The 15,410-nt window shown below is 47.6% G+C and overlaps 2 protein-coding genes and 1 non-coding gene across 4 annotated transcripts in view; 2 read left to right on the top strand and 1 right to left on the bottom strand.

Moving 5' to 3' along the window:
• Positions 1–9,201, top strand: part of KRI1 (KRI1 homolog) — a 29,396-nt gene extending 20,195 nt beyond the window's left edge. For both annotated transcript variants that reach the window (XM_077920929.1, XM_028712324.2), the window contains exons 17-19: positions 2,066–2,130; positions 2,595–2,690; positions 4,301–9,201. In XM_077920929.1, the coding sequence (XP_077777055.1) occupies positions 2,066–2,130; positions 2,595–2,690; positions 4,301–4,730 (591 nt within the window). In that variant the 3' untranslated portion in view covers positions 4,731–9,201. The remainder of the gene's footprint in view (positions 1–2,065; positions 2,131–2,594; positions 2,691–4,300) is intronic.
• Positions 9,202–9,881: 680 nt separating this feature from the next.
• Positions 9,882–15,056, top strand: LOC114587900 (galactosylceramide sulfotransferase-like). The gene is made up of 2 exons (XM_028712760.2): positions 9,882–10,334; positions 13,009–15,056. Exons 1-2 carry the CDS (start codon positions 10,231–10,233, stop codon positions 14,147–14,149), a joined length of 1,245 nt encoding a protein of 414 aa, XP_028568593.2. The 5' UTR covers positions 9,882–10,230; the 3' UTR covers positions 14,150–15,056.
• LOC114588208 (U6 spliceosomal RNA) lies at positions 11,906–12,016 on the bottom strand. The gene has a single exon (XR_003704414.2). It is a non-coding gene; the product is annotated as a U6 spliceosomal RNA (small nuclear RNA).
• Positions 15,057–15,410: the final 354 nt, after the last annotated feature.

The following is a 15,410-nucleotide window of genomic DNA, read 5'->3' on the forward strand; positions in this document are numbered from 1 at the left end:
TTTTGGTAATACAGTGGTACCTCGGGTTACATATGCTTCAGGTTACAGACTCCGCTAACCCAGAAATAGTGCTTCAGGTTAAGAACTTCAGGTTAAGAACTTTGCTTCAGGATGAGAACAGAAATTGTGCTCTGGCGGCGTGGCAGCAGCAGGAGGCACCATTAGCTAAAGTGGTGCTTCAGGTTAAGAACAGTTTCAGGTTAAGAACGGACCTCCGGAACGAATTAAGTACTTAACCCGAGGTACCACTGTATACTAGATGAGATCCAACAAACTGAAGCTTAATCCAGAGAAAATTGAGGCACTGTTTGTGGGCGGTTCGCTAGACTGGATGGATGGAAGATGACCTGCTCTTGATGGGGTTACATTCCTTTTGAAGGAGCTGGTATGTAGCTTGGGAATACTTCTGGACCCATGCTTGAGACTCAGGTGGCTTCAGTGGCACAGAGCGCCTTCTGTCTGTTTCGGCAGGTGGCCCACACATGCCCCTGTTTGGACAGGGATAGCCTAACATCTGTCATCGAAGCTCACGTAACCTCCGGGCTAGATTATTGCAATACGTTCTACATGGGCCTGCCTCTGAAGACGATTCAGAAACTTCAGCTGATACAGAATGTGGCAGCCAAGTTGCTCAAGAGCAGGGGTCAGCAACCTTTTTTAGCCATGGGCTGGTCCACCGTCCCTCAGACCATGTGGTGGGCGGGACTATATTTTGAAGAAAAAAATGAACGAATTCCTATGCCCCACAAATAACCCAGAGTTGCATTTTAAATAAAAGGACACATTCTACTCATGTAAAAACACGCTGATTCCTGGACCGTCTGCAGGCCAGATTGAGAAGGCGATTTGGCCACATCTGGCCCACGGGCCTTAGGTTGCCTACCCCTGCTCAAGAGTGTTTGGGCATACTGCACAAAACCTGGCCTAACTGCACTGTCTGCCAATTAGTTTGCGGGCCCAGTTCAAAGTGCTTCTTTTGACCTATAAAGCCTTAAACGGCTCAGGACTGCAATACCTCAAGAACCGCCTTTTTCCATATGAACCTACCCAGACCCTGAGATCATCTTCTGAGGCCCTTTTTCATGTGCCTCCTCTAGAGGGTGGCAACACGAGAACAGGGCCTTCTCTGCAGTGGCTCCCTGTTTGTGGAATGCTCTCCCCAGGGAGGCTCATTACATATCTTTAGGCACCAGGCGAAAACATTCCCCTTCATCCAGGCCTTTGGCTGATTTGCCATGCTGTGGCCTTTTCAATGTGTTTGCGGGAGGCGGGGTTGTTACTGGTTCTGTTTTGTTCCGTTACGTATTTTGTGTTCTCATTTGCCTCGTGAACTGCTCTGTGATTTCCGGATGAAGGGAGGTGCACAAATTTAATAAACAAAGGCTGGGGTGCATGCTTCTGGAGGATCAGGTGCCAAGTGGTGCAACATTCGGACTGCCTCACCAGAGTGGTGCATGCTCTGGTTATCTCTCGCTTGGACTACTGCAATGCGCTCTACGTGGGGCTACCTTTGAAGGTGACCCGGAAACTACAACTAATCCAGAATGTGGCAGCTAGACTGGGGACTGGGAGTGGCCGCCAAGACCACATAACACCAGTCCTAAAAGACCTACATTGGCTCCCAGTAAGTTTCCAAGCACAATTCAAAGTGTTGGTGCTGACCTTTAAAGCCCTAAACGCCCTCGGTCCAGTATATCTGAAGGAACGTCTCCACCCCCCATCGTTCTGCCCGGACACTGAGGTCCAGCTCCGAGGGCCTTCTGGCGGTTCCCTCCCTGTGAGAAGTGAGGTTACAGGGAACCAGGCACAGGGCCTTCTCAGAAGTGGCACCTGCCCTGCGGAATGCCCTCCCACCAGATGTCAAAGAGAACAACTACTACCAGACTTTTAGAAGACACCTGAAGGCAGCCCTGTTTAGGGAAGCTTTTAATGTTTGATGCATTACTGTATTTTAATATTTTGTTGGAAGCCGCCCAGAGTGGCTGGGGAAACCCAGCCAGATGGGCAGGGTATAAATAATATATTATTATTATTTAAATAAGAAATGAATGATTCTTTCTCCTAGATCCTGGCAGCTGATGACAAGGAGCTGAACCGCTGGTGTTCTTTGCGGAAGACCTGTATGTACAGGTGAGCTGCAGGAAGGATGCAGTGTCTGTCTACACTGGAAACCGAATAAAAGTGGGGGTCCTGCTGTGTGCAGCGTGGCTTGGGGACCAGGACTCCTGGGATCTAGCCCAGTTCTGGTTGCGCTGGTCGCCGCAACTTGTGCTTCAGTTTTTCCGAAGAATTTTCTGGCAAGTGACAATGAACAAAGGGGCCTGCAAGTTTGGGAATGGGGCGGAGGTGTCGGCTTCTGAGTCACAGAGCAGTCCACCACAGCTCCAATGTCTAGCAAAGAGGAATCTTTGCAGACCTCTTGTTTTTTTGGGGGTTCTGCACCTGCACATGGCACCAACCACTACCTGCTATGCTGTTGTCTACGATGAGATGGTTTTGTTCCTTGCTTTTCCCATCCCACCCCCATCAGGGTGGGAAGGCAGGCATGGAGGGCATCTTGTATGTGGCACCTGACAGGTGTATTCTCCATGCAGGTCTGAGAAGGAGGAACTGCGAGACAAGACGGCCTATGAGCAGAAAGGCCAGAATACTTGGAAGAAGAAGCAGGTTCTCAAATCCCTTCAGTCAGAGTATGTGCTCTATTTAATGTCTATCTATGTTACTAATTTATTTGGTTTCAGTATTCAAAATAGCATTTTAACACTCAGTAATTATACTCCTTCAATGCGAATGACTTTCTGCTTGTCCCTCCTCAAAGTTCATAAATATAATTTCACATAACTGCATTTTAAAGTACCCTCATGCCAAGCTTCAGCCTCTTTAACAGGTTTCTTAATATAATCTGCTATTTTTTCCCTTAAACTTCAAACCCCACTGTGGACTTCATGTATAAAGAATAACTTTTTAAGTCTGTATTGGGGGCCTAATCCCGTCCACTGGTTGGTTTAATCCAGTTCCTGTGGCAGTTTATTTCCTGGGGTAAAATCCTAACAACTTTGGTTGGCCCTCACAGCCCTTCACATCATCAAATCTGGCCCTCATTGAAAAAAGTTTGGACACCACTGTTTTAAGTAAACTAGGAAAGGTCTCCTATCAATAATAATAATAATAATAATAATAATAATAATAATAATAATAATAATAATTTTATTTATATCCGGCCCTCCCCAGCCGAAGCCGTGCTCAGAGCAGCTAACGACAATAAAAGTAACACAACATTCTAAAATCAATTCATTTTAAAATCAATTCAAAATCAAATTCATGACAACCATTGGACTAGAGTTCTGTGAGGATTACCAAAGGAGGGGGTCAGACTGTGCCTTGGCCAAAGGCCTGGTGGAACAGCTCTGTCTTGCAGGCCCTGCGGAAAGATGTCGTCCCGCAGGTCCCTAGTCTCTTGTGACAGAGAGTTACACCAGATCAGGGCCACCGCCAAAAAAGCCCTGGTTCTGGTTGAGGCCAGCCTAACCTCCCTGTGGCCCAGGACCTCCAAGATGTTTTTGTTTGAAGACCGTAAGGTCCTCCGTGGGACATACCAGGAGAGGCGGTCCCGTAGGTACGAGGGTCCTAGGCCGTATAGGGCTTTAAAGGTTAAAACCAGCACCTTAAACCTGACCCTGTACTCCACCGGGAGCCAGTGCAGCTGGTATAGCACCGGGTGAATGTGATCTCGCAGCGAAGACCCCGTAAGGAGTCTCGCTGCGGCATTCTGCACCCGCTGGAGTTTCTGGGTCAGTCTCAAGGGCAGCCCCATGTAGAGTGAGTTACAATAATCCAGTCTGGAGGTGACCGTCGTGTGGATCACAGTGGCTAGGTCAGGCCGAGAGAGGTAAGGAGCCAACTGCTTAGCTTGGTGGAGATGAAAAAATGCCGCCTTTGTTATAGCTGCAATCTGCACCTCCATGGAAAGGGAGGTGTTGAAGATTACACCCAAAATCTTAATGGACGGTGCTGGCACTAATTGCGCCTCCGCAAGAGATGGGAGTTGCAAGGATCTAAGCTTGAGTCTCTTATCGGTGCCATCAGTTTAGTCATCTCTGCGTATTCTTTGATTTTTGTCAGCCATTCTTCCTTGGAAGGTATTCTTTCCTCCTGCAACTTACGAGCATAAAAATTTCTTGCCACTGTGATTACATTCCCTCCTGAGGCCATCTCTTTCACTCTGCGACGCAGCAGTAGCCCTCTGAGATCTACACGATGTTTTCGTCCTGTTTCATTCATCCGTTTGCTCCCCTTTCAGGGCGGAGGAGCCGGAGAGCGAAAAGAAAACGCCGGGCAAGAAAGGAAAGAAGGGCAGGGACAAGGCCAAGCGCCAGGAGCTGCCTTCTAAAGAGCTGCGGATGCCCGACACCGAATGCGAGGAAGAACGGCTCCTGCTTCCCAAGGGAGATCCCGGACCGAAACCAGCGCCAGCCACAAGCAGCCGGGTGGAGACTGCCACCCCACAGGACCCCTCTCCTGCCGTCCCCAGAGTCCAGAGGCCGAAGAAGAGAAGCAGGAAGGGGGTGGCGCGGGTGCGGGTGGGCCGCTTGGAGTTCAGCCGCCAGCGACTCCAGGCCTACGGCCTCAACGCAAAGCGCCTGCACTTCCGCCAGCTGCTCCGCGAGAAACGGCGGAGGAAGCCTAAGGAGGGCACTCGAGACCAGGCCAAGAAAGCGGCGCAGGCCTGAGCTATCCTGGGGCGGCTCATCTTCGGAGCAAAAGTTTCCTTTCCTTGGACAAGCGACCTGTTTGATGGCTGCAAGCGATGGCCCAGAAGGTAGTGCTTGGTGCCTCTGGGCTTCAGGGCAGGATTTGTGCGGAAGAATGATTCAAATACATTGCCGGTTGATACCTTTGTCCCTCTTGGCATTTTGTATCGGCTCAATTGCGTCCTTATGTTCTTCTACACCAGTGTTTCCCAAATTTGGATCTCCAGCTGTTTTGGACTACAGTTCCCATCATCCCTGATCACTGGTCCTGCTAGCTAGGGATGATGGGAGTTGTAGTCCAAAAGCAGCTAGAGACCCAAGTTTGGGAAACCTTGTTGTAGCCTTGTAAGTCCGGGCCCATCACAGTGTCTGTTCTCTCGTCAGTCCTTACACAACATCCAGACCATTTCTTTCCAAGACCTGGTTGGAGTTGGTGGGTTTCCCGTAAAATGCAGTTGCAGAACCAGCTGGGTCCCATGTGGATTGGCAAAATGCTCTCGAAACTTTCCAGAGCTCCTGTGGCATTAATGAAGCATTACTCTTTTTTCCTCATCCTCTTCTTCTATTTCTTCTTCCTCATCAGTATGGATGGGAGGTTGTTGGTGAATAGCTCATTAATTTGTCCTTTAATATCTCTCGAATTCCACTATCTCTTTCTGCAGGGACGTGGGGGCCTTTAATTCCTGGTTTCTTTTTCCATTTTATTTTTTGATAGCTGAATAGCAGTATTTTTAAAAGTGGGAGAAGAAATCGTGAATTAAAACCCACAGAAACTGATGCTGACATTGAGGCAACAGAGAGGCTGTCACCAATTATCTACCTGGCTGCTCCTTGGAAAGCAATAAAGCCAGGCTGTGAACATCGCCCAGGCTTGAGAGTTAAAATTACAGAAGGCTCATGGTTGTGAGGGAAGGGCATTGCTGGATGATCTGCTAAAATAAGTACCATGTGGAGTCTTCATCTTAATTCTGCTTTCACCTAATTATAGAAAATAAAGTCCTAGGCAGTGCAAAAGTGAAGTGGATAGTATTAGCTATCTAGTTTCAAGTTGCAGGCAAGCAAGTTCTGCAAGCAGTTCTCCTTTTGTAACTTGTTCCAAAAACTATTCAAGACGAAACTATTTACGTACTGAACCACAGCTGCTCTCTTAGGCCACAAATGGAAAGATGGCACAACTCTGACCAAAGAAGAGTGGCAGACTAAATTGAGGAACTATGCCAAGATGGCAAAGCTTTCAGGAAAAATTAGAAACCAGGAAGAGGAGGTCTTTAATAAAGAATGGGGAAAGTTTATAATTCATTTGAAAAGCTGTTGTAAACAATTACATACGTTGGTAGGATTGACAGAAAACTTGTAGTAAAGAATTGAACTATGGTTTGACAAAGGATTTATAAGAAATAGAGTTATGATAGAGGTACAGAGGGGGAAATTGTTATGTTAAGATCCACAATTTAGGGGGATGGTGAATCAAAAGAGCTTATATGTTTATGTGTTGAACTCATTTGTTTGTGCAAAATAGAAAATGCAAAAATAAAATTTATTTAAAAAATCAAAAACCATTCCAGAGGCTGGGCTCAAAATAAGATGCTCATATTTTCTTTGTGGGAAGGCCAGGAGGGTCCAGAATTGGCTTCCACAGTCACTTAAAGACTCACTGTTAAGACCGTGATCACGAAAGACAATCTTACTCGGCCACGAGTGATCACCAAAGAAAGAAAACATAGTTAATGAGAGGCGAGCAGATCAAGAGCTGTGTGCCTCCTGGACACTCGAGCACTCACTCATTCACACATGCAATCTGCGAAACAAAGGTGGGATTCAGTCCAGACCCTGTTCAGCCTGGTTGACTGGACTACATGAAATTAGAAAGCGAGTGCCCCCCCCCCCAATCTTCTTTTCTTAACAAACCACAGAAGGCAGACCTCTCCCGCTGGCTTCTCTAGTTTGTGACCTCGAGAGAACTTGCTAAGGCAGCTTGATGCTGGCATTAAACATGTCCTTGGGATCTGTAATCCTGAAGTGGGTGTATTGCTCCACAGGGGGAGGCCGGGGGTGGATGCAGAGAGGAAAATGCTGCATAGATGGGACCCAGAACAGGTCAGTTCGCTTCTTGAAATTCAACACGTAGCATCTTTTATCGGAGGGCTGCTGTGCGCCGCTTTTCCCTGAGTGCGTTCTTATGCTGTGTTTAGGCCACTAAGTCTTTTAACTTGCCTACAGCTATGCATTCTGTGTTTTTTATATTGAGATGTGCTCTTGTGCACCGCCCTGAGGCCTGCAGGTATAGGGCGGTATACAATTTTAATAAACAAGAAGAAGAACAGCTGGAAATGTGTGTTGGGACTGAACGACTGACAAGCTTCTTTTTTTCATTTTTCATTTTATTTTGACAAAGTAATAATCATAAATGAGAATAAAAATGTGCAACCCACCCCACCCCCAAGACCATTCCGTTGTAACCAACCTCCCAAAATTTCAACACCATTTTAACGGTACAAATTCTACAAACGCCCTCCATACCTCCTCAAAATAATTTCTCCTGCATATTCCCCCGTCTTACCTTAATGGCACATGTTAATTTATCATTAATAGCTATATCCCCCACCTCTTTATACCATTCTTCCCTGTTATATTCTCCTTGCCCCTTCCTAGCTATCATAATCAATGCAGCTGTTAATAAATCTGTGAGCAAGTCCTTCATAGCCTGTGAGCCTTCCATCGCATCGTAAACTGATGATAATGTAAAGGTAAAGGTACCCCTGCCCGTACGGGCCAGTCTTGACAGACTCTGGGGTTGTGCGCCCATCTCACTCAAGAGGCGGGGGCCAGCACTGTCCGGAGACACTTCCGGGTCACGTGGCCAGCGTGACAAGCTGCATCTGGCGAGCCAGCGCAGCACACGGAAACGGCATTTACCTTCCCGCTAGTATGCGGTCCCTATTTATCTACTTGCACCTGGGGGTGCTTTCGAACTGCTAGGTTGGCAGGCGCTGGGACCGAGCAACGGGAGCGCACCCCGCCAAGGGGATTCGAACCGCCGACCTTTCGATCGGCAAGCCCTAGGCGCTGAGGCTTTTACCCACAGCGCCACCCGCGTCCCTTGATGATAATGCTACCTCTGGACTTTTGGTCAGCTTTAACCTACCAACTTCTGAAGCGTTTTGAGAATATGCATTGGAATCAGTTCTGCTTTCAGGGAGCCTTGCAGCTGTGGGATCCTGAAACTGGTGCTGGCATGAAGGTGGAAACTGGCTGTGGTGCTTGGGTTCGGCAGCAGGAATGGGGAACTGGTGACAAGAACCTTCCCCCCCCACCCAAGCTGCTGTTGGGCTCCAGGCCCTATTCTCCAAGACCATGCTAGCTAGGGCTGTTGGGAGTCTGGAGGACCACACAATTCCCACCAAATCACTTTTTTATATATGTTTAGTTGTGTCCAACTCTTCATGACCCCATGGACCAGAACACGCCAGGCACTCCTGTCTTCCACTGCCTCCCACAGTTTGGTCAAACTCATGCTGGTAGCTTCAAGAACACTGTCCAACCATCTCGTTCTCCGTCTTCCCCTTCTCCTTGTGCCCTCCATCTTTCCCAACATCAGGGTCTTTTCCAGGGAGTCGAGTCTTCTCATGAGGTGGCCAAAGTCTTGGAGCCTCAGCTTCAGGATCTGTCCTTCCAGTGAACACTCAGGGCTGATTTCGTTAAGAATGGATAGGTTTGGTCTTCTTGCAGTCCACGGGACTCTCAAGAGTCTCCTCCAGCACCATAATTCAAAAGCACCAATTTTTCGGCAATCAGCCTTCTTTATGGTCCAAGCTCTCGCTTCCATACATCACTACTGGGAAAACCATAGCTTTAACTATATGGACCTTTGTCGGCAAGGTGATGTCTCTGCTTTTTAAGATGCTGTCTAGGTTTGTCATTGCTTTTCTCTCAAGAAGCAGTTTTTATATATAATTTTTATTAAATATTCTGTTTTACAATTTAAAATACTCATTTTACATCCTTACGTTATCAACGACTTCCCTTCTTCTCTTTCCACGGTTCATTTTACATACCATAAATCCTTGCATATTTTACAAAAACTATACAGTGGTACCTCATGTTACATATGCTTCAGGTTACATACGCTTCAGGTTACAGACTCCGCTAACCCAGAAATAGTGCTTCAGGTTAAGAACTGGATGAGAACAGAAATCGGGTTCCGGCGGCACAGCAGCAGCAGGAGGCCCCATTAGCTAAAGTGGTGCTTCAGGTTAAGAACAGTTTCAGGTTAAGTACGGACCTCCGGAGCGAATTAAGTACTTAACCTGAGGTACCACTGTACCATTCAGTATTCCATTATTGCATCCATCAAAACTTGCTTACGCTGATGAATTTATCTTCATGCTGCCAGCGTTTTCAGCTGTACACCGTTATTTCCCATGTATACAATAAACGTTTTCCAATCTTCTCTAAGCGTACGTTCTTCTTGTTTTCTTATTCTATATGTTTAAGTCTGTGAGTTGTGCATATTCTGTCAACTTAAGTTGTCATTCTTCTTTGGTTGGGATCTCATTCGTTTTCCTCTTTGGGGCTAACAAAACATGTGCCCCAGTACAATTGTATCTTGGAAGCCAAACGGAATCCATTCCGAAAGTCCTTTTGACTTCCAAAACGTTTGGAAACCAAAGCGTGGCTTCTGAAGCTCCTGCAGCCAATTGGAAGCCGTGGAAGCCCCGCCGGACGTTCGGCTTCCAAAAATAGTTCACAAACCAGAACAGCCACTTCCAGGTTTGCAGCGTCCGGGAACCAAAATGTTTGAGAACTAAGCTGTTTGGAAACCAAGGTAGTTGGTTTAGCATACATAAATAACCTTTTTTGATTCCCACCAAATCTCAGCACTCTGGGTCGTTTGTTTACTGAAGTCATTTCTGTCGCTTGCAGCCTTGTAGATATTATTTTCAGGGCACCTTTTCCAGGACTTGGGGCGCCTGTTCCCTGAACTGCCCTTTTCTGATGCCTTCCAGATAACACAAAACCCTCCTCACCCAGGGAGGCTGTGTTACTCCTTTGCAACTCAGTCAGCATTTTATTTAGTTAATAGGTCTTGGGTACCACCTTGCCTTGTTGGGTGAGACATGTTATTCCTTACCTCTTACGAAGGGGGTCAGGCTGCTGTCCTGTCCTTTGGGTCCCCCTCCTTAAGAAGCCTCGGCCCCCTGTGCCCAACAGCTGCTCTCTTGAGGCCGGGAGACTTGGACGCGTCAGATCTTCCATCTGCTTGTTTGGCTGCCTCGTATCTCGTAATAGTCTGTGGAAGTTCTGAGCCGCTTTAGGGAGGTGAGGCGAGGTAAGACACCCATTGACTGAGAGGCTTAACTTGGCCACTGGGCGAAAAGCGTGATTTGGTGACTATTCGGAGCTGAGCTGCGCTGAGCGTGGGGAGCCTCTACCCTGGGCCCTGAAATTCCAGAGTGGGTGCCGAACCGCTGCTCTGAAGATGAATTGCTTCTGCCTCTCGGTTGCCATCTGGAGACACCGCTCCTTGCTCCTGGGTGCCATTTTCCTACTTCTGCTCCTCCTCCTCAGGCAACTGACCAAGCAGTAAGTATTGGTATGTGGGGTACAAGGGAGCTTTGTAGAGAGAACTGTCTTGGTACCGGTACGATCCTGATCTCGAAAGACAGTTGCTCACCTCTCTGCTTGATTTCTGAAAAAGGGGTTCAGAGCCAACGCAGGAGAGATGTGTTTTTGAGCAGGTGTTGCGGAATAACCACAGCCAGCTCCTTGAATCTGGTCCCAGAGGGAAGGGTTGCCAATCTGCAAGAAATGTCTTCCATCCTCACTTTTTGTGTGTGTGTGTGTTTAATAAATACATCCCTATCCTGCTCTTCCTCCCAAAGCAGCTCAGGGCACGATTAGAAATTAAGCCTTGTGTAAGAAGACCGAGAAAGAAATTAGTCCTTGGTACTGAGGTATCCTTAGCAGTTGCCCTCTGCAAAACTGCCTTTTGGGTTTGTTGGTTCTTTTGGGTAGCTCTAGAGATGTGCTCTAGAGATGGCACTCTGTAATTTTCCAGATGGTCTCTTTCTGGCCCATGTGTGGAGCTGGTTGTTGGCCCAGCAGTTCTGTAAAAGGCTCTGTAATTTTATCACTAGGTCTATTCATTACCTGCTCCATCTTTCCTTGAACAATATTGTTTCTTTTTTTTTAAGTGTCAAATAAAAATACGAACTTCCAGTTGATAGATATAGATGCTAGATAGATAGATAGATTAGATAGATGATAGATGATAGATAGATATAGATAGATAGATAGATAGATAGATAGATAGAGATAGATAGATGATAGATATAGATAGATAGATAGATAGATAGATAGATAGATAGATAGATGATAGATAGATAGATATAGATATAGATGATAGATAGATAGATAGATAGATAGATAGATAGATAGATAGATAGATAGAGATAGATGATAGATTAGATAGATAGATAGATAGATAGATAGATGATAGATAGATAGATAGATAGATGATAGATAGATAGATGATAGATAGATAGATAGATGATAGATAGATAGATAGATGATAGATAGATAGATAGATGATAGATAGATAGATATAGATGATAGATAGATGATAGATAGATGTAGATGATAGATAGATATCTCAAAGGGTTTCAACCTTTTTGGGTCCACGGCTCCCTTGACCAACTCCAGTCTTTCTGCGGCACCCCTGTGGGGCTCAGGATCCCAGTTATGTCACCCATTTCCCACAGAGCTGGCAGCCTCTCACACCTTTTTGAACACCCTTGTCTAGGGTTCCCCCAGCCTCCTCTCCCCTCTCCTTGGGAGTCTTCTGGGCACCCACTGCTGCCGTCCCAATCTCTGAGCTGCCCCCCCCCCACGCCACAGAGAGGTGCCTCCTTACACTGCCCCATAGGGGCCTGGGAAGCTCCCCCTGACCAGCCCCAGAGGCACCATTCGCCTGGGGAGCTTGTAGCCAGGGCTGCCGCAACAAACAGCTGCGCAAACCTTTGGGATAGAGAGACACAAGAAGGCATCAGAGAGAGGGAAGGGAAGAGGGACAGAGATCAGTGTTGCCAGCGGCACCCCAACCACCATTCAAGACACCCCAGGGTGCCATGGCACACTGGTTGAAAACCACTAATATATATATATATATATCAGTGATATTTGCATGTCATTCTTGTGCAAGGGCCATGCTGATCTTCTCTGTATCGTTCCAATTTTAGTATATGTGCTGCCGACGCAAGTAGCAGTCTCAAGATAACTGAAATGAAGATGCACCCAGCAGCTATTGTACTGAGCACAACAAGCCTTGTGTTGGGTGTGCCACCATTCTCTCTGCAACACAGCTCCCTGCCTCGATAGGGCCATCTGAATATGGGGAGAGGGCAGTGTCGGAAGCTAAATTTTCGCAGATTACTTCCCCATTTAGCTTAAAGTGGCATAAAATGGTTCTTTTTTCAGAGACGTTATACTTACCCTTAGGGTAAATTACAATACTAGTAAACTACTCGAGAGCATTGTAGTTCACCCCAGCTCTGCTCCGGGGCTCAAATTTCTGTCTGTGGAGGACAGCAATAGCAGCTTGCTGTCAGGAACAATTTTTTCATGTGAAACCCAGTTTGCCTGGCTTCCAACTTCTAGATACCCAGTAGATCAGTGGTAGGAAACATGTGGCCATCCAACGATGTTTCCGTGCACTCTAGCTTCCGCCACAGTGTCCTGTTGCGCCAGAAGCGGTTTAGTCATGCTGGCCACATGACCTGGAAAGCTGTCTTTGACAAACACTGGCTCCCTTGGCCTGAAAGCGAAATGAGCACCGCAACCCCATAGTCGGCCTTGACTGGACTTAACCGTCCAGGGGTCCTTTAAAGGTAAAGGTAAAGGGACCCCTGACCATTAGGTCCAGTCGTGACCGACTCTGGGGTTGCAGCGTTCATCTCGCTTTATTGGCCGAGGGAGCCGGCGTACAGCTTCCGGGTCATGTGGCCAGCATGACTAAGCCGCTTCTGGCGAACCAGAGCAGCGCACAGAAATGCTGTTTACCTTCCTGCTGGAGTGGTACCTATTTATCTACTTGCACTTTGACGTGCTTTCGAACTGCTAGGTTGGCAGGAGCAGGGACCGAGCAACGGGAGCTCACCCCGTCGGGGGGATTTGAACCGCCAACCTTCTGATCGGCAAGTCCTAGGTTCTGTGGTTTAACACATGGGTCCTTTACCTTTTTTTAAACCTCACCTTGCAGAGAAATATTGCGGATCAGCCCTGCAGAAGAACTGCTGAGTCTGCATCGGAAAAACGCATCCACTCGCTCTCTGGCTGTTCAGCAGCCGCAGGGGAAGACGGGCTTGGAAGAGCCGGTGGGCCTTAATGTTGTCTTTCTGAAGACCCACAAAACAGGCGGCAGCACAGTGCAGAACATCCTCTTCCGGGCTGGGGAGCGGCGGAACCTGACCGTGGCCTTTCCCCTCTATTCCTACCAGTTTGCCTACCCAGAGGCCTTCTCCAGGACGTTTGTGGAGGACCTCCCCACCGGGGCCACCCAGTTCAACCTGCTCTGCAGTCATATGCGGCTGGCGGTTGGCGAAGTCCAGGCGGTCATGCCACCACACAGCATCTTCCTCACGATCCTGCGCCACCCCGTTCAAACGTTCGAGTCCGTCTTCCACTACTACCTCAACGTCGTGCCTGCCTTCCAGATGCTGGCCAACCACTCCAGGCCGCTGGTGGCTTTCCTGGAGGCGTCGGCTCGCTACTACGATGCCAGGGATGCCAGTAATGGGCTGGCCAAAAACCCCATGGCCTTTGACCTAGGCCTGAACGCCAGTCAGGAAGAAGCGCCGAGCGGCCGGTGGCTGGGAGAGCTGGAAAGGCTGAATGGGACTTTTCAGCTGGTGATGATCGCGGAGCACTTTGACGAGTCGCTCCTCCTGGCGAGGGAGCTGCTTGGGCTGGACATGGAAGAGCTGGTGTACGTCAGGCTCAATGTGCGCCACAAAGAGGGCGAGCCTCTGCCCAAGGCGCTGGTGCAGAAGATCCAGGCCTGGAACTGGTTGGACATGCAGATCTACAGGTTTTTCCAGGGCGTTTTCTGGCACAAGGTGGAGCGCTATGGCTACATGCGCATGAAGAGGGAGTTGGACGCCTTCCATGCGCTGCTCAGGGAGACGGGGGCCAGGTGCCTGTCAGGGGAGCCTGTAGGACCTGAGCGCATGACTGATGAGCTGCGGCCTTGGCAGCCGGGCAGTGTCACCATTCTGGGCTACAGCCTCAAACAGAACCTCACCTATGCCCAGTACAACGGCTGCTTCCGTATCATCCTGCCTGAGCTCCAGTATCACGCTTACCTCTATTACAGGCAATATGGGAGGGACATGCGCCCTTAGTGGGTTCCTGGCTATTATTTGGGGGATATTGGGTGCAATCCTGCTCTCCTCTCTATCCCTTGACCTCAGCTGTCTTACTCATTTGTTTTCTATTGGTTCTCTTGGGTGCGATTCCTGCATTGCAGGGGTTTGGACTAAATGATCCTAGGGATCCTTTCTGACTTAAAAACAACAATTATACCCCACCCATCTGACTGGGTTGCCTGAGCCACTTTGGGCAGCTTCCAACCTATATAAAAACATAATATATCATTACATTTTAAAAAGCTTCCCTAGACAGGACTGCTTTCTAAAGGTTATATAGCTACTTGATATCTGATGGGAGGGGTGTTCCACAGGTTGGATGCCACTACCGAGAAGGCCCTCTGCCTGGTTCCCTGTAGCTTCACTTATTGCAGGTAGGGAATGGCCAGAAGGCCCTTGGAGCTGGATCTCAGTGTCCAGGCTGAATGATGGGGGTGGAGATGCTCCATCAGGTATACTGGACCGAGGCCATTTAGGGATTTAAAGGTCAACACCAACACTTTGAATTTTGCTCGGAAATGTCCTGGGAGCCAATGTACTGTAGGTTTTTCAGGACCAGTGTTTTATGGTCCTGGCGGACACTTCCAGCCACCAGTCTAGCTGCCACATTCTGGATTAGTTGTAGACTCTACAACTAAGCAAATGTCCAAGATTCTCCTGGATAAAACACTCGATCCATTTCAATCTAGTGCCCTGCTATACAGAGACAGCATCCAAGCCTCTCTTGGGTGACCAAAGAGAATTGGCTATTCTTCTACAGTTCTCCACGACATATTGTCGTGAACAGGGATTTTCAGATATGAAAGATCAGAAAAGAGAAAGGCTTCTTTGTGCTGGTGTTTGTCTCAATTGAGATTACCTGACAAATGATTACCTGACAAAAGCAAGCTCACGCCTCTGATTGAGTTTTTATACCTACATGAGGGACATTTGTAAGAGGCTTGTTTATCATTATATTATATTATATTATATTATATTATATTATATTATATTATATTATATTCATGTTATTATGTAGCTGCATTGTTTTATACTCCCTGGATGTCCCATGATCATATTATAAAGTAGTTGTGTTCTATGTTATAAATCAAGCACTGCTAGTAGTTGTCTATTTTTGTTTTCCAATGTATTTTTTATCAATTAAAAAATTGGAGTGCTGCAAGCAAATTTTTATTCTGAAAGTGTGGCCCAGAGGAAAAAAGTTTGAGAACCACTGATTTGAAGTCGTCTTCTGCCA

The sequence above is a fragment of the Podarcis muralis genome, chromosome 17 (assembly GCF_964188315.1).
Source record: "Podarcis muralis chromosome 17, rPodMur119.hap1.1, whole genome shotgun sequence".
NCBI classification, from domain to species: Eukaryota; Metazoa; Chordata; class Lepidosauria; order Squamata; family Lacertidae; genus Podarcis; species Podarcis muralis.